The sequence below is a fragment of the Erinaceus europaeus genome, chromosome 8, assembly GCF_950295315.1.
Source record: "Erinaceus europaeus chromosome 8, mEriEur2.1, whole genome shotgun sequence".
NCBI lineage: Eukaryota > Metazoa > Chordata > Mammalia > Eulipotyphla > Erinaceidae > Erinaceus > Erinaceus europaeus.
The window spans coordinates 39,652,920-39,671,545 of record NC_080169.1 but is presented as its reverse complement, the minus strand read 5'-3'; the positions used below and the strand labels follow the sequence as shown (position 1 = coordinate 39,671,545).

The 18,626-nt window shown below is 35.0% G+C and overlaps 1 protein-coding gene across 8 annotated transcripts in view; it reads right to left on the bottom strand.

Annotated features, from left to right (window-relative positions):
* The window catches only part of ETV1 (ETS variant transcription factor 1), a 120,424-nt gene that overhangs the window by 16,477 nt on the left and 85,321 nt on the right, over nt 1–18,626 (bottom strand). For all 8 annotated transcript variants that reach the window (XM_060196163.1, XM_007527707.3, XM_060196162.1 and 5 more), the window contains 2 exons: nt 7,003–7,071; nt 3,888–3,956 (listed from right to left, as the gene is read on the bottom strand). In XM_060196163.1, coding sequence (XP_060052146.1) covers nt 3,888–3,956; nt 7,003–7,071 — 138 coding nt within the window. The remainder of the gene's footprint in view (nt 1–3,887; nt 3,957–7,002; nt 7,072–18,626) is intronic.

Here is an 18,626-nt window from a genome sequence, read left to right as displayed (position 1 = left end):
GAGAGGGAGGGGGGTGATAGGGAGAGAAACAGAGCAACATCTGCAGCACTGCTTCCCCATCAGGTTGGAATTGGTGGCTCAAATCCGGGCCCTCAAATACAAGCTCAATATACACTTTCTCAATAATCCATTTAAAACATAAATAAGCATCTAGTCACATTAAAAAAAAAAGATAGAGGCAGAGAGAGAGATCACAGCATCAAGGCTTCCTTCAAGGCAGTGGGGGTCAGGCTGGAGCCTGTGTCATACACACGACAAATCATTACACTACCTTACTGAGATATTCCCTGGCTCTATTTTTATTTTTAATGCTATTACTCACTGCTCTAAGACAGAGGAAACAATCAGCTTTAAGTTCTGAACATTTTACTTGTATAAATTAAATTCTGCAATTTACAGTTTACAAATACCTCAGAGACATGGCAAAGCAGGTCTCATCCTAGGTGAGCTACCGTGCTCATCATTCCAGTGATCTCTATTTATTTCTCTTATCCCTGCCTGTGTTATATTTATGCTATTGATTTTCAATGTAATTAAAATTAAACATTACAGCAATAGTTATGGTAGTGTTTAAAGATTTGGGTGTAGGGGGCCAAGTGGTGGCACACCTGGTTGAGTGTATGCATTACAATGCACAAGGACCCAGGTTCGAGCCCCAGGTCCCTACCTGCAGAGGGAAAGCTTTATGAGTGGTGAAGCAGGGCTGCAGGTGTCTCTCTGTCTCTCTCCCTCTCTATCACTCACTTCCCTCTTGATTTCTGGCTGTTTCTGTCCAATAAAGATAATAATAAATAAATAAAAAGATTTGGGTGTAAATTTGGTTAGTTATCTTGGTTTTTACAAACAATAGTAACTTCAGAATCTCAATTTTCTAACTACCATTGACTTCTATGTACAACTGATCATCTAAAAAACATATGTACATGGTCACATTAAGGAATAAACTTATAGGAACATATAAGCATATCATTGTCAGTGCACAAATCTATCTTCCGCACTAAAGAAACAATTTAGGATGAGCTAGCGAAATAGCTCACTTGAACAGTATGTTGCTTTGCTATGTATACAACCATATTTGAGTCTGGCCCCCTCTCTCTGCACTGAAGGAAGCTTTAGTACTGTGATCAGTTTTCAATCTCTCCACTTCCTTGCCTCTCTGATGTAAATAAAAGAATAAAAAAAAGAAAAAGAAAAAGAAAGAAAAATAATTTAAACAGAATATACTCAATCTGACCCATTCATAAAATGTGTGTATTATAAATCCTAACTAAATCACAGGCTTTTTAAAAAACATTATTTGGCTAGTTGACAGAAATATACCTTCTAAATATAACTACAGATGGGAGAATACTTCAATAACTTAAAATATAAATTTATTCAGTCAGTAGCTGTTAAAAATCATGTTTGATACTTACACAGCATTGCCATATTTGCGAGTTACTCTCTTCCCTAATCCAGCTTTCTGGTCCTTTTTCCAGCCATGACATCACCTCCCCAGACTATAATTTGGATCCATCTGGATATCAGATGTCAGGCTCAGGAAAAAAAAATGTATAGGAGACCCCCAACTCTTAATCTGCAGTATTCCAGCCTTTAGGTTCACGATTAGTCAACATTTGTTCTGCTTTATATGTTAACTCTTCTTTCAGCCCTAGGTTCCAGACGGTAATAAGATGGCAACCTGACTTCCCTGGCCAGATTACCTCACCAATATGTCCTGGAGCCCTGTTTCCCCAGAGCCCTACCCCACCATGGAAAAAGAGAGAGTTGGGCTGGGAGTATGGATCTACATGCCAATGCCCATGTTCAGCAGGGAAGCAATTACAGAAGCCAGACCTTCCACCTTCTGCACCCCATAATGACCCTGGGCCTATACTATCAGAGGGATAAAGAATGGGAAAGCTCTCAGGGAAGGAAATAGAATATGGGGTTCTGGTGGTGGGAATTGTGTAGAGTTATCCTGTTTTTTGTCAGTGTTTCCTTTCTATAAATATAAATTAAAAAATATAATGTTTGGTCTAAATTAATAATATAGAATAATCTCTTCATATTTATTTCAGTGACAGTTTATTTCAGATTATATTTTTGAGATTTATAAGTTTTTTCATGGGGTTACTTGTGTGATTTTACAAGCAATCACTGGAATCAATCAATTGTTTTTGTCTATAAACAGAATATCACTCTGACCTTGGACATGAAAATAATAATCATTTGCTTTATTTTGTCCTGGTTATCTATTCTTTATAAAGTTTTAATAGCAATATGATCTTCCACAAAATGTTTCCTTTCTTATTTTTTAAATATTTAATTAGCTTATTTGTTGCTAGAGACAAACATTGAGAGAAGGAAGAGAATGAGGGAGGAAGAAAAATAGGGCAAGGGGGAGAGAGAGAGAGAGAATGAGAATGAATCATCAGTAGCACTTCAAAGTTTATGAAGTTTTCCATCCTACAGGTAGGAACTGGGAGGTTGATTCAGGGTCCTTGTACATGGTAACATGTGCATTAGCCAGTGCACCATCCCCACCTCCAGCAAAGGTTTTTAAGTGTACAATTTAGGAATATTTCCAAGTTAAAGGAAATAAATACTTAAGAAAGCTTTTCTAAACATTGCTGTGAATTTGACCTGTCATACCACAATTCTATACACAAAGTTGAGCTTCTTTCTTTTCTTTATGTCCATATTATCAGTTTCTTAAATTGTCAAGTTCACAGGTAATGAAAGGTCATTCCTAGAAGTAGAAGCTATATGCTTTGTCATAAGAAAAAAAGCTGCATTTTAGGAAATGTGCTAAACAGCACAGCTCACACTTCTCAAACAAAAAAGCTTAAAACTAACAGCTATTGTAGAATATGATCAGACAAATTACCTTTATTCAAGTTTAACCCTATGACCTCCAAACATTTAAAAGGGGGGCTAAGAAAACAGATCTTCCAGCATATCATCTCTTCTTGAAAGTGTAAGAGTAGGAAAAAACCTCTGGAACATAACAGTCATTAGGCAACTAATTAGAGAATGAGAACCAATCTGAATACACACTTTGCTGTTTAAATAATGACAATTAAAAAATTCTGAGAGCTACCAAGTCATTACTGTTATGATCCCCAAAGTTTGTGCAATCAGCTAATCAAAGGGCCCCTGCTCACTTCCTGTCAAACAATCAAAGCAGGAAATATGGAGACCACTCTGAAGAATCACTAAATCAATTAACTGTTGACTTTTTTTTTATTAAAGCTTCCTTGTAGATTCAGATTTCTGTCACTCTTGTCAAGAAAAAGAAGATCCTATCTAGTGTGACACCTTTCTCTAACATATGGAACTTTCCATTGCAACAGTGAGGGAAATTAAGAAAGTAATGCTTCCCTAACTCCATTTTAAGCTACTACAAAGTAATACCATATTACTAATGAATATCTTTCCGGGAAAAAAGGGGGGCAGCAATCACTAACTAAATGGGCAGCTATGTTGTTCCTATGTTCCATAATGCATCTTTTCATGAACAATACAAGGAAAGAGGCTGCATTAGTCATCTGCGCATTCACAGTAGCGTCTCTATGCTCTGTTTTGCTAATTATGGGATCAGCTTTCAATAAATCTCAAACAACAAGCTGCATGTGCTCAGCAGAGCAATGGAAACACCCCTCTTAGTCTACACAAAGCTCAGCAAGAACCATACTGATTATTTCTTTAAAAAGAGGATTGCTCATAGGACTGAGCAAAAGGCTTCTTAATAGTGGAAGGAAAGAGAACTTCTAAGTAATAAAGGTCAGCTAGCCTTGACTGCACTTTAACTGATGTGGCCAAAATTTTTGAAGTAGGGATGTCAGCTATTTTGGGGAGAGACCTGAGTGATGTTTTCACTCTTAAAAAATTAATAATAAACCTACCATCAAATTTCTCTGGGACAACACAGGTGTCATCATAAAACTGTCTGGGGCCTTTTTCAAACATACAGCCTGTGGGGGGAAATAGGATACATTTATTCATGATAGAAAGTTCACAAACAAGTTTAAGTAGATTATTAACACAAAATCATGACAGAAAATAATTCTGTCATGTTTTAGCTCTGTAGTCTTGAACATTATTAAATTTCTGTGCCTCAGTTCCTCATATATGAAAATGATAGTATACCATCTACCTTGAGAATTAAATGATTTCTTATTTTCAAGTACAGAAAAAGTGCTTAGAATACAATGGTATATAATTAAACATTTATACATTGTGTCAGAAAGGTCATGATGCATTTATTCACAGAAAAACAGAAGGAAATGCATCATGATTTTTCCATATTATGAACTCCATATTATGAACTCAAGTACAAAGCTCATGAATAGTGATAAATCTGTAACATCCCATCTCCTTTTCCATGTTTCTTCACTTTGTTATTCAATGACACAGAAAGAAAGAAAACAAACAAACAAAAAAAGTGGTCTACCTTTCACCTTGCATCATTTCCCTGACAAACTGAAACAGACTCGATTTAGTCTTTATTGCCTTAGTGAAATATTTAGGTAGCTTAACCTCATATTTATATCTTCAATAGCCAAGGTGAAGTGATTTTTTTTCTATAACATAACTAAATTCAAAGTAAAAAGAAAAAAAAAACCAAGAAAGTAAAAATATTCACAGTCATTTTTTCCTACAAATATCCTTGACTACAAATATCCTTGACAAATATTCTTGTTCACAGAATTCTTATTAACTTTAATCCTAAGGAAAAAAATTCCATGGATTTTGCCACCATTTTATTTTTATTACTTTTCCAATCTTTTATTTTTTAAAACATATTAGTGCCAGGGCTGGGTTGCACACTTGGTAGAGTGTACATGCTACCACACTCAAGGACCCAGATTCAAGTACCAGGTTCCATGCTTCAGGAATGGTGAGGCACTACTGAAAGTCTCTCTCTTTCTCTTCTTACTCTAGTTCTCCTTTCCCTCTCAATTTATCTCTGTCCTAGGAAATAAAAGAAGGAAACAAATAAGGAAAAACAGGAAAAAGGAAAAAAAATTAAAAGGGCACTTCAGTGGTAGATTCATTGTGCAGTCAACTGAATCTTATTGATAGCACTCGTGGCAATAAAAAAATAAACAAAATTAAAATATAAAATGTATTTGCATCTATAGTGGGTATATAGTATTAAAAAAAAGTGAAAGGCCTAGAAAGTGGTATAATGAATAAGGCACTAAACTTGGAAGCATGAGATCCCGAGTCTAATCCCTGGCATCCCAAGTAGCAGAATGATGTTCTGGTTCTCTCATTTTCTCTCTCCCCATCTTGTGCTAATAAACAAGCAAAAAATCATAAATAAATAAACCTTTAAAAATAAATGAAACTAACAACAATGACTGTGAATTTGTGCAAAATTTCCAGTCTCAAAGTTTTGAATTTATCAGTTCAATTAATTGTCCTTCACACACTGGTATCTAATTACAGACAGAATTTTTATAAAGCACTATTACACTTAACCTGAAAGGAGGCATTTATGTCAGTCTTACTACAAAATTCAAAATGTTTAGGTCAAAATCATACACATCAGGATCAGACAGATAGGGCAGGGTTCATTCCTTGTTGTGAGATTAGCTGAGGTTCAAATCCTGTCACCACAGAGAGGAGCTATGTCACAAGGAAGCTCTGGTATTATGGTACCTCTCTTTCTCACCATCTGAATAGAAAAATGACCTAGAGGGACCACATCTGGTTGAGCGCATATGTTACAGTGCTCAAGGACCTGTGTTCGAGCCCCCAGTCCCCACCTGCAGGGGGAAAACTTTGCAAGTGGTGAAACAGTGCTGCAGGTGTCTCTCTTTCTCTCTCCCTCTCAATATCCCCTACCATCTCAATTTGTGGCTGTCTATCCAATAAATAAAAATAATTTTAAAAAATTTAAAAAAAGAAAAATGAGCTAGAATCTTAAATTATGTATGTACAAAGCTCTCACTACACAGACTAAATAAATAAATTGTGTGCATCATTTCAAAATATTTTAATAGAGATTATATTCAGGGAAAATAATTCTTATGTGTTTATTATTGGATAGTGAGAGAAATTGTGAGGGGAAGGAGAGAGTGTGGGAGAGAGTTAGAGAGATATCTGCAGTTCTAATTCACCCCTTGTGAAGCTTTCCCCTTACAGGTGGGGACCAGGGGCTTGAACCAGGTCCTTGTACACTGTAGTGTGTGTGCTTACTCAGGTGTGCCACTGTCTGGTCCTGAGAAAATAATTCTATTCATTATTTATTGGTACTAAGTAGTGCTTTTCCAGCCATGGAACACACAAACACATTTACAATAATTTTTTCCTTAGATTTCTTATATTAATTCCCATTCTTAATTACTACTTGGGCTAAAATATAAAATGATTAAAGGTAAATATATATTTTTAATTGGGGGATTGCTGTTTTATAGACAACAGTAAATATAATTGTTTGTATATGTATAACATTTCCCAGTTTTCCACATAGTAATACAACCCCCTCTAGGTCCAGAACTTGGAATGGAGCTGGTGTTTTGTATTAAAGTAAAAGACTCTGGGGTGGGCAGAGGGGAGGGTTTAGGTCCTGGAACATGATGGTAGAGGACCTAGTGGGGATTGTATTGTTATGTGGAATATATTTAAATATACTGTTTTACTTTTAAAAATGGTTTATGCCTGTAAAGAAACTCTTTGAAGATACATTTCATTACAGAGCACTAAGGTGGGATGATCTATAAAGTACATGTCCTACTTTAAAAGGATGTGGTTACTGGCGCGCGCACACACACACACACACACACACACACACACAAATCTAGTTTTGCCTATTTATATGCAGATGACTCATGTTACCAACAAAACCCATAAACTGAAAAACATTTCTTTGACTTTAGGAAGACAAAGGTTTTTAAATGATTTAGGAAACGGGAGGGATTTCTGCTATAGAATCTAATGACTAACTGCATCTTTGCGATATCTAACCGTTTTTTTTTTTTTTTTTAAATAATGCCAATAATGGCAGTTTACCTTCTGTTCTGCTGGGATGAGCCAGGAAGCCTTCTTGCCTCATATAAATGGAGTGGCAGCTAGGCACTTCTGAAAGAAAAAAAAAACAGCATTAGTTAAAAGAAGTCTGGAGCTAAAAATGTGCAGATAAGTAAATAGTAAAATCTAAGATGAGTATCCATGAGAGGATATTGTCAACACATTGTTAATATTTCAAAAAGAGATCACATAATAAGAAATGGAAACACAGGAAATAAGTAATATGAATGTATGTGAATTGCTCAAGTTTAGGTCTACCTGTCAACCCATATAAAGTTGGTGGTGTCCTCAAATAAAAAAATAGCATGAACTGGTGAGTAGGGAGGGTGGGAATTGGCAGAGGTGAACCTGGTTAAGGGCACATATTATCAAGCACAAGGGGGCCAGCTGGTGGCACCTGGTTGAGTGCACAGGGACCCAGGTTTGATACTCCAGTCCCCACCTGCAGGGGGGAAGGCTTTGCGAGTGGTGAAGCAGGGCTGCAGGTATCTCTCTCTGGCTCTCTCCCTTTCTATCACCCCCTTTCCTCTTAACTTCTGGCTATCGCTATCCAATACATAAAGATAATAAAATGGTTGAAAAAAGAGCATATATTAAAAAGCACATGGGTATGGATTCAAGCCCCAGCTCCCCACCTACAGGGGGTCTACTTCATAAGCAGTGAAGCAGGTCTGCAGGTGTCTGTCTTTCCCTCTTTCTCTCTTCCTGTCCCCTCTCAGCCTCTCTGTCCTATCTGATAGAAATTAGAATGGGTGAAAAATAGGCTGCTGGAGGCCGTCACGAAGACCCAGCTATATTATAACTCTGGTGACAATAAATTAAATAATAAAAATTTATATAATAAAATTAGTTAATTAATTTTTTAAAAGTGTAATGATCTGGCAAAATAGTTCACTTGGTTCAGATCCTGGACCATAATGGCAGAGAAGGACCTAGTGGGGGTTGAACTGTTATGTAGAAAATTGGTAAATGTTATGCATGTAAAAACTTAATATTTTACTGTAAATAAAGAAATAAAAAACATGGATGATTTTTCTTTTTTTTTGCAATTATGATTTTATTATTTTTATATGTTTGAGGAAACAAAGAAAGACTATTTCAGGCACCACAGAAAGTTTTTATCTTAGTCTTTGAGATTTCAACTAATGGATTTTAACATGCATTTTTAAGCTATACCGTGACTTTTTTTTATTCAAAGCTAAAGAAAATATAAAATACAAATTCCACAGTTTTATGGCAAACATTATTATTAACCTAAGATTGAAAAGGTTTTGCTTCTGTGACCAAGTCATCTTATAACTTGGAAAATAAACTCAGTTAATAGTTAAAGCTGAGAAATACTGATGGCTATATTTCAATGTGTTTAGGAATATAGATATGGGGGAAAGGAAAGAACTAGATTAGGAGACACAATATTAGGAGACACAAAACAAGCCCATCACTTACTACGGATTAAATTACATGTTTTTAGACCAGTCTTTTGTGTTTTTATAAAGTATAAAATTTATTTAGATGTTATCTATTATTGTATTAAATCCATTGATTCTGAATATGTGTTCATTGATTCTGAATATGTGTTCACTCACATAATCACTCACATAATAGTGAAATCACTGAAGTTTATACTTCAAGACTGCCTACTTGAGAATCCCTTTTAAAGCCTTCTACCTAATTCTATACATGCCATTTTTGTTTTCTTTTTCTTTAGGAATGATTCTCCAGGGTGAGCAAGACAGCTTTAACTGAATAGTTCACATACTTTACCCATGCATGCAAGCCAGGTTCAATCCCAGTTCCCAGAACACTGGAAGGAGCTACAGTTTCTCTCTCTCCTCTCTCTCTATGAGAAAGGCAGCCTGGGACAGTGAAGTGCCAGTGACAACAAAAAGAGAAGGTTCCCTGGTTTTAAATTTCTATTTATATGTTAATGAGAGAGATAAAACACAGAGAAAAAGAGAGCTAGGCATCATTCTTGTACATGTGCCACCAGGGACTGTACTTGGGATTTCATGCTTGAAAGTGCAATATTTATCCACTGAGTTACCGCTCATAATTTATAAGTTTTAGTTCTCACAACAGAGTCCAATTTGAATATGATATATATATATAGTTTCTATAGAAAAAATAGTAATAAATATATATGATTAGGGTAATTCTATCTTCTTTAGTAGAATTTTTAATATAAAAACTGAAAAACATAGAGCTGGGAAGATAATTCAGGTGGGAGCATGTCTGTTATGCTAATGAACACAAATCAGGTTTATGTTAGTTCCATATGGCATTGGAAGAAGTTTCAACACAGTGGTGTCTCTCTCCTACCTTCTGTCTCTGCATCTCTTTCTATCTCTATTCACTAGCATTGTGAAATCCAGTTGATTATAAAAATGAACAAAACTCTATAAAATATATATGATATATGTGCTTTCTACTATAAGATTATGTCCCACTTTTAACACTTCTAAGAATAAGAACTCTGGATAAGTGATAGACCATTTACATTAATTAAAGTCTGAAGATCCTTAGCTCTTTCCAACTATCCATCTATGTAGTTTCGTGCTATAGCAGATAACTAGACTATGTGGCCCAGCTGTTCCTCTTCTTTGCTTTGAAATAGGCCATTTTAAAAGCACATTTTATTTTTTAAACATGCCTCACAGGGGAAAAAATATGCTGCTCTCAGGTAGATTTAATCAAAAAATACCTTGATAACACATTAGCATTTACAATTGTGTAGGAATTTTTCAGTCCACCTCTGATGTACTTTCCTGACCATCTTTATGTTAAGTATAATGCAATATACAATTCTGACTCTACTACAGGCAAAATTTATATCATTTCCTCAAACCAACATCCCCCCCCCCTTTTTTTTACCAAATAGGACAGAAATTGAGAGAGGAGAGGGAGACAGAGAGGAAGACAAAAAGATCAGACACCTGCAGACCTGCTTCACCACTTATGAAGTGACCACACTTCATGTGAGGAGTAGGGAACTCGAACCCAGGCCTTTGTGCGGGTCCTTGCACTTTATACTATGTGCTTAACTCTGTGTGCCACCGCCTGACCCTCCCCCCACAAACCAACATTTTTAACAGTGTTATCAATTTAGTTTATCTTTTGGGTTGTCAAATAAATAGAAACCTATTCTATCACAACTGATTTTTTTGTTTTGTTTTGTAATCGAACCAGAACACTACCAGACATTCAGCCTGGGACCTCAGGTGCATCAGACATGAGAGCGCTCTCCACCACCAGCTGTGCTATTTCTCTGGTCCATATCACAACTTTTTAACCAATGGAGGTTTAAAGTTATTTTTTTAATGTAATTGTGATGTATTGTCAAGCACTGGTCCTTCATGGAAGCGGATCCTGGAAAGGGACAGTGTTAATAACTCTGCCATCAGTTCAGCAGCTGTTCAGAAGCAAACATTTTGTTGTATCAATGTTGACTCCCTGCCACAAAATACTTTTACTGACTGCTACCCAGCTGGAGTGTGGCTGTGAAAACAGCTGGCTGGCTCTAGAGGAAGCTGAAGGGAAACATATAGGTTAAACTCTATTACATGTAAGTGTGACTAACTGTAGTGTTTCCACTCCAGATGGAGAAAGATGAGGATAGAAAACACAAACATTTTTGAGAAACCTACTATCTTCAGCTGAACTGACATCCTATAAAAGTTTTTTCAGAAAATATAAAAGTAGTATGCTTCTCATATTTGGTATCAAAGATAGAATTTAATGCACAATTTCACTACTATTCATGTAACTGTTCTATTGGCAGAATTGTTACTGATTATACCTACTCTAATATTCTTCAGTATTTCTTAATTTATAGTATTTAAAGTACATCAATTTAAAATGTAGATATATAAGAATGACCAGTACTTAATATCCTTAAGAATAATTGAAATTAACATTTAGTTCTTGAAATTTAAACACTTGGATAACATTGCTTAAGTCCAGTCTACATACTGAACTGGATGTAACTGGAGGTGATTTTATGCTTGGTGAAATATATAAGAAAGTCAAAAACAGCTACTGAATGGTTTCACACATGTGTGAAACACAGGTCAATAAAGCGTATGAACTTGAAAAAAAACTATCTTCCAGATTTTGGAAGAAATATGGTTTTTATGGGAGAAAGGGATCAGAATTTTGGTAGTGGGTATGGTATGAAACTATACTTGTGTTATCTTGTATGTAAATCACTAGTAGGTAAATAACAGAATAAAATTAAAACTACTAAATACAAATAAATCTAGTCTATCTTTAAAAATCATTGTCCTTTATACATGCCCTAGAAGCCTGGAAAAAAAAAAAATGACTAAGGAGTTTGTTCCCATAAAGAAACTAAAGTCATGTTATCCTAAAGTGATATCAGTTAATTTATGACTATCAGAGTGGGTCAGACTCTAATCAAATTGTAGAAACATTTCCAAAGTGATTATTCAATCAAATGACTAACATGGTTAATTAGGAGCCATAAACATTGCTCTGAAGTTCATCAAAATAATGACTTGCCCAGAAAAATTACTGGTAATTAAATTGCCTGCTGCTTTCCTTTCTACCTTATCTAATAAAAAATCCAACCAATGAAATTTAGTATTGCAGTTTAACTTTTGCTTAATGCTCAACTAAGATACAAACAAGCTGAGTCGTAACTTCAAAGACAAGTATTTTGTGGCAGGAGTTGGAGACACTGCGTAAGTATTGGCAACAATAAATCATCATTAAAACTATAACAAATATTAAGAGGGTAGTTATCTTTATGTTAGCCTGTCCTAAGTCCACAGATTATAATCTTAAAATTGTTAGCATAGTAGTGATTACAAATATGTAGCTTGTCATATAATAGACCTGGTTGTGGATCTCATTTCTATTATTTTGTAAGTGTGTGGCATTTTATTGCTTATTAATATCCTTCACTCTCAACATCAAAATCTGTATCATGGAAAATAGTGATAAACTTGAAAGGACTGACTGATCCATATAGATAAGCCATGGGCAATATTTTGTATACTGTATGATGGCACTGGGAAACCAGTATAGGCACATATTATTAATAACAGAAGCTATTTTTAAAGATTTATTCTACTTATTAAACAGAGAAGGGGCATCAAAGCATAACTCTAACACATATGATGTGTGATACTGGGGACCCAACTCAGGACCCAGACACTCAAATCCAATACCCTAACCACTGTACCATCCCAACCCCCACCCCAGGTCACAATGGAATCTATTTTTAAGTAAATCACAAAAGTTGGTGGAAGTATAACATGTATTTTTAATTTAAAGAACTTTTGTACTTTTTATTACAACTGAGAAAGCTACAGCATAATCATGTCTCTAAATAAGCTATTTTGTATATTGTTGTTCTAAAGTTAGGAATCGATCCAATCTGTAGGTTTGTTGTCTTTTGGTGCATTATCCTCTATTGTCCTTCACAAATAAATTAACCTACAATATTTACATTGATTGAAAATTCACTATAAATGTGTATGGAAGGTATGAGCATTGTCATTACTTTTTCAAAATATTTTAATATAACTCTTTTGAGGTTATTTCAAATAGTACTTTGCACAATAATTTTATCCTGTTGCTACTCATGTAGAGCTCAGATCCACAGGGATGCAGAGGTCACATAGGCTCCTAAGCTGAATATGGGCCACAGGTCATACCAAATCGATGGGGTTTACAGTCAACAACATTTATACACCTTTCCCATATTTGGGAGCTACTCTCTTCCCTGATCTAGCTTTCTGGTGCTTTTTCCAGCCATGACATCGTCTCCCCAGACAATAACTTGGATCCACCTGCATATCAGATTTCAGGCTCAGGGGAAAAAAAAATAGTATAGCAACAAGCCCTTTGGAATATAACTTAAATATGCCTACTAGCTATCTACAAAATGGAGACCCCCCCGCCCCAACTCATCTGCACTATTCCAGCCTTTAGGTTCATGATTAGTCAACAATTTGTTTGGCTTGTATGTTAACTCTCCTTTCAGCCACCAGGTTCCAGATGCTACCATGATTCCAAGCAGACTTCCCTGGACAGACAATGTGTCCTGGAGCTCCAATTCCCCAGAACCCCACCCCACTAGGGAAAGAGAGAGGCAGGCTAGGAGTATGGATCAACTTGTCAACGCCCATGTTCAGCAGGGAAGCAATTACAGAAGCCAGACCTTCCACCTTCTGCATCCCACAATGACCTTGAGTCCATACCTCTAGAGGGTTAAAGAATAGGAAAGCTATTCTTAAAATAGGAGGGGATGGGATATGGAGTTCTGGTGGTGGGAATTGTGTAGAGTTGTTGCCTCTTATCCTATGGTTTTGTCAGGGTTTCCTTTTCAAAAAATAAAATAAAGAAATAAATAAATGTTTTAAATTCAATCTGTTAATGGAACTATGCAAATTTAATTTAGGACAAAAATTTTTTTTAATAATTTTGAAACTTATTTGTCAAAGAACTTTACAACATGTAATTAGCATTGGACCAAAACAATTTGTACAAACTAAACTGCCTATAATTTGTCAAGGTGGAGCTATTGGTGATAAAAGTTTACATAATGTGTAGCAAAAATTCAAAGTAGCAAACCACTAATGTCATTTTAATGTACTAGAAGATGTACGGAAGCTAAGAAAAATGTAGAGCAAAGTAATACCTCAATCTACCTAAGATGATTATTCTTCATCTTTAGCAACATTGCTAAAATCCTCCTTAAAATAGGATAAACATTGCACCCATGTCTCAATGACTGTACAACAGACCATTAGCCCTCTCAATAAAGTGGTTTGAAAAAAGTATTAGGCTGAATAAGTATGAAACTAAAAAGTTGATTTCTGTCTGTTGACTTTCATTTTAAAGTTGTATTGGGAAACATTAATATTGCTTTGAGAAGCTTTACCATAGCTTCGACCTCAAAATATAGTCTGAGAAGCCTGGTGGTGGTGCCTGGTTGAGTGCATACATTACAGTGATCAAGTACCCACCTTCAGCCCCCTGGCCCCACCCTGCTGCCCAACTCGGTCCCCACCTGTACAGGAAAAGTTTCATAAGCAGCGAAGCAGTATCATAGGCATCTGTCTGTCTCTCTTCCTCTATTCCCCCTTCTCTTTCCATTTCTCTGTATCCAAAACACTAAAGAAAGATTTAAAAAGAGAGGAGCCAAGTGGTGGTACACCTGGTTAAGTGGACACATTACAGAGCACACGTACCCAATTCAAGCCCCTGGTCTCCACCTACAGGGGGAAGCTTCATGAGTGATGAAGCAGGTCTGAAGGTGTTTCTTTTTCTCCCACTCTAGCTCCCTCTCCCCCTCTCAGTTTCTGTCTCCATCCAAAAATAAATAAAGAAATAAAATATATAAAAAGCTTTAAAAAGAAAACAAAGGGCAGTCTGAGTATTCACATGCAATTATACTACCAAGCACTGCTGTGATTTGCATATTTGTTGCTCAACAGTACAGAGTAAATGATTTGCATAGTTTCTAGTGGTTTCAATGCCAGAGCAGGAGGGGAATATTTGCTACAGATGTCTGAGATTTCTACAGTTCACTGAAACTTTACTCAATAGATAAAAACCTAAAACTACTTCTTAGTATAAATGCTAAATAAGAGGAAAAACATCTCTTTTACAATCATTTATATCTCTGGCTAAATTCCTGTAGCAATAGTCAGCGTGAAAGTTAAAAATGTAAATTTCTTAGAGTAAATGAGACGGCTCAGTAAACAAGGTTATGTGCCATATTTTTTTTGCTTTAATATGAGTCTGCAATGCAAATATGGAAGACTATGTATACTTAAAAGGCTCCTTAAGGAGGATATTTGACAAAAGTTTGTTGACCGAAACTTGGAAGCTTTATATTTATGACAGAAAATTTGGCACATTCAAGGTTAGCAGGCATACATCTGAAAGCATCAAGGAATTTTTCTAAATAACAACATGAACTTTGTGAAGAAGTATTTAAATGTAAATTCAGTTGCATGTGTCCTAGTTTAGTAATTTCTTACTTTGTTTTTCCAAATATCATGTGAAAATGCACTATGCAGATAACCTAACAATATATATTTTACAGCATCTTCTGATAAAGATGTAAATGGGGAAACGACCTTCAGAATCAGGGATCTATCTATAACAAAAATAAACATTACCAACTCTAAAAATAAGGGCCAGTACTAATGTACTTGAATTCACTTAAAAAAGAGATGTGACAGCAAATGTTCAAGTTTTATAACTTACTTGTTTTCAGCCTTTTAAAAACATCTGTAAATACATATCAGTCACTGAGCCTCACATGAAGAAGGCAAAAAGCTGAAGCTGACAGACATCATATGACAGTGAAGAATTTAGTATAGCCTTATTTGCTCTTATTAAAATTTTTAGTAAATCATGAGGCACAGGAAGTGACCTGGATTCGTACTCAGGGTCCTACCTGTAGGAGGTAAGCTTCATGAATGGCAGAGCAATGCTGCAGGTTATCGCTACCCTTCACTCTCCTCTATCCTGATTTCTCTCTGTTTCAGTTAAAAGTGAAGTTGAAGTGATAAGAAACATTAAACATAAAGTGAAACTTGGACAGAGTTGGGTATATTGCATCAAAGCAAAAGACTCTGGGGAGGGAGAAGTTAGCAGGGTGTGAAAAGGGCTTTGGGGTACTGATGCACTCATGTATCAACAAACAAACCATTAACCCTCCACTAAAACTTTTAAGAAAATTAAATTAGCACAAAAGTAACTCTATGTATTATTTACTAACTAAATAGGATGATTAATGGACATTTGAAAGTAAATATGAGAAAGAGGCCATTCAGTCAAGCTGTACCACAAAAAAAAAAAAAAAAAACCTGAAGATTTATAAATTTTAATGTTGAACCTCCAGTCTGGAATTTTTCCCTCCTAGTTTCTACAGAAATATTAGGGATTGCTTTTTGCTCTCTATTCATCCTCCCTGGGTCACCACAATCTATAGATGACTAGTCTACCTGCTTTGAACATAAATTATATTCCTAAAAAGTGTAGTATGGTTGTCTGATTATGTTAGAAAGAGTATAATAGTACAATATGTTTCTGGCTTTGAACAATGAATGTAAGAATACTTTTGTCTTACCCATTAGTCTCAAAGATGCATTTGCAAATACTAGAAAAAAACCTAAGACAATTTTTTCAAGTACTGTAAGTCATTAATGAAATCTCAAGAATTCAAGATAAATTTGCATCAATAAGAAATAGTATACTGTTTCCTGGTTCCCTTTTCTTATAGTAATGATTTTATATACACAATATTTAATCCTCACAAAAAATAAATTTTCAGAAATTAATCACCCCTTTTTATAAATGAAGAAACTGAAGGGAAAAGCATAGATAAAAAATTGTGTTTTGCAATGTAGATAATAAAGAAATAGCAGGCTCAGGGTTCAGTGTATTTCACTGTCAAAATATATGGGTGACTTTATTTGTTAAGGTAAATCTTTAAAAATATGCAAATAAAGTGGTGGGTTGTAGAGAACCACAAACTGGAAAAAAAAAGGGTCATCATAATATAATATAATTTTCTAAATTTAAGAAATGGTAAACAAATTAAAACATATGCTTGCCAGTTCATCAGTTTGCTTTCATATTTTTCACATTTATCCCTGAACTATACTTGTAAAATTTTCCAAACTGTGTTAAAACCAATTAATTAGAAAATACACACACACACACACACACACACACACACACACACACACATATATATATATATATATATATATATATATATATAAACAAGCAATAAAACAATAATCTATTTAAGCAGAAAATATTTCTTGAGAATACTTATAATTGTGACATTCCTCTGTTGTTAAAATATTTTATGAGGGTAGTGGGAAGAATGCAGGTCCTGGAAAAGGATGACAGAGGACCTAGTGGGGGTTGTATTATTATGTGGAAAACTGAGAAATGTTATGCATATACAAATTATTTCATTTACAGTTGAATGTAAAACATAATCCCTCAATAAAGGAAAAATAAATTATATATATATTATCTGTATATATATTATGAACTAGGATTCCTTTTTTCTCTAGATGATAGTTAATTCACTTATATAGCAAAGTATTAAAAATTCAAGATCATTTAAACCAAAATATGAAAATACTCATATGAAAATACATGCTTTTAAAATTAAATAACATTTACCTTCCATTTTTCTGTTCAAACTCATAAACAAAAGCACCCAAATGGTTATTTTAATGGATTAAATTTCAATTTTAGTTACACATATAAAACAATTGTGTATTCACTTCAAGCACTGGCAGTAAGCTTTTCTGGTCCACACATCTTTGTTTTCTTTAAAAAGAAACTACAAATCCCATACAGTTTGTTCTTCCCTATAGTTCCCTTTTTTCATGCTACTACAATTCACAAGCAAATTAACCTTCCCATCACCCTTCATTGCCTGTAACATCTGACTTAGACAAACACTGAGTGGCTGAAATGACATATCTGAATGGAATTCAGACCCACCAGTTCCTGTTTATGTTTCTGATTTGAGAATGTTGTCTTCTCACTCACTATACATTAGGAACACTGCATGGCCATAAATAGTGTCCGGTTACATGCAAGCAGGACCAATAAGCATTAATCATTATTTCCAGTCAACTGGCAAAAGCAGCAGCTGATGGAACACTACACCCTTCAGTTCTTTATAAATGGACATTCCAGAGAGTTAGTGAGTGTATTTGAGTGTGTATGTGTGTTTCCTTTCAGTCTCCATTTTATGAATGAAACTCCAGGCTCTATGGAGTCCATTCATATAAGAGAAATGCTAACAGGGCTCTGACCCTAGGGATCAATCAGTCATGGGTAAAACTGATATGATTGGTTTAAAACAGCCTTCAGCCTTCCATTACTGACTTAAAATGCAGTCCCTGTCCATTTGACCTGTGTTAATGCATAAAGAGTAAATCCAGACTGTAGTCTCAGTTCTCAAATCAAATCACTAGTCAATGTCACTTACTGTAACTGTAGATTTAGAGCATATTTAACTGTTTCTTAGGAAAAAAATGATAAAGTGGGCCACTATACTCTTTGACTTCCAGAGATGTGCTATTTTAACTCAGAAGCTAATGAAGAAAACTTTTATCATATATACTAAGCAATAAAAAAGTCAAATCGTGAGGTCAATTCATGACCTCTATTATAATAACAAAATCAATTAAAGACATCATTGCCATTTTTCACAGTGGAAGAACCTAAAAAACAGAGATTAAATAATTTACTTAATCTCCACTAGTCCACAAATCACTGGCTGAATAGAAGAAAATTATCTTTAGATGTCAGAGAGATAAAATGTTAACATTTTCCAAGTTCAATCCTTTAAATTCTCAAGCAATGCTCCACTTGAATTTTAACAAAAAAACAAAAAAAAAAAAAACAGTAGTTTTAAAGTTAGGAAAGGGAGAACAAAATAAGTTAGGATAGGGAAAAAGAGCTGTCATGTTTCAGGAGAATATGTGACCATAAGCAAATGATGTTTTGTAATGGAATAAGGCTAACTTGACCTTTGGATTATTAAATGTCAGATACAAAATGTCCAAGTTCAAAGAGCCATAATCACTGCT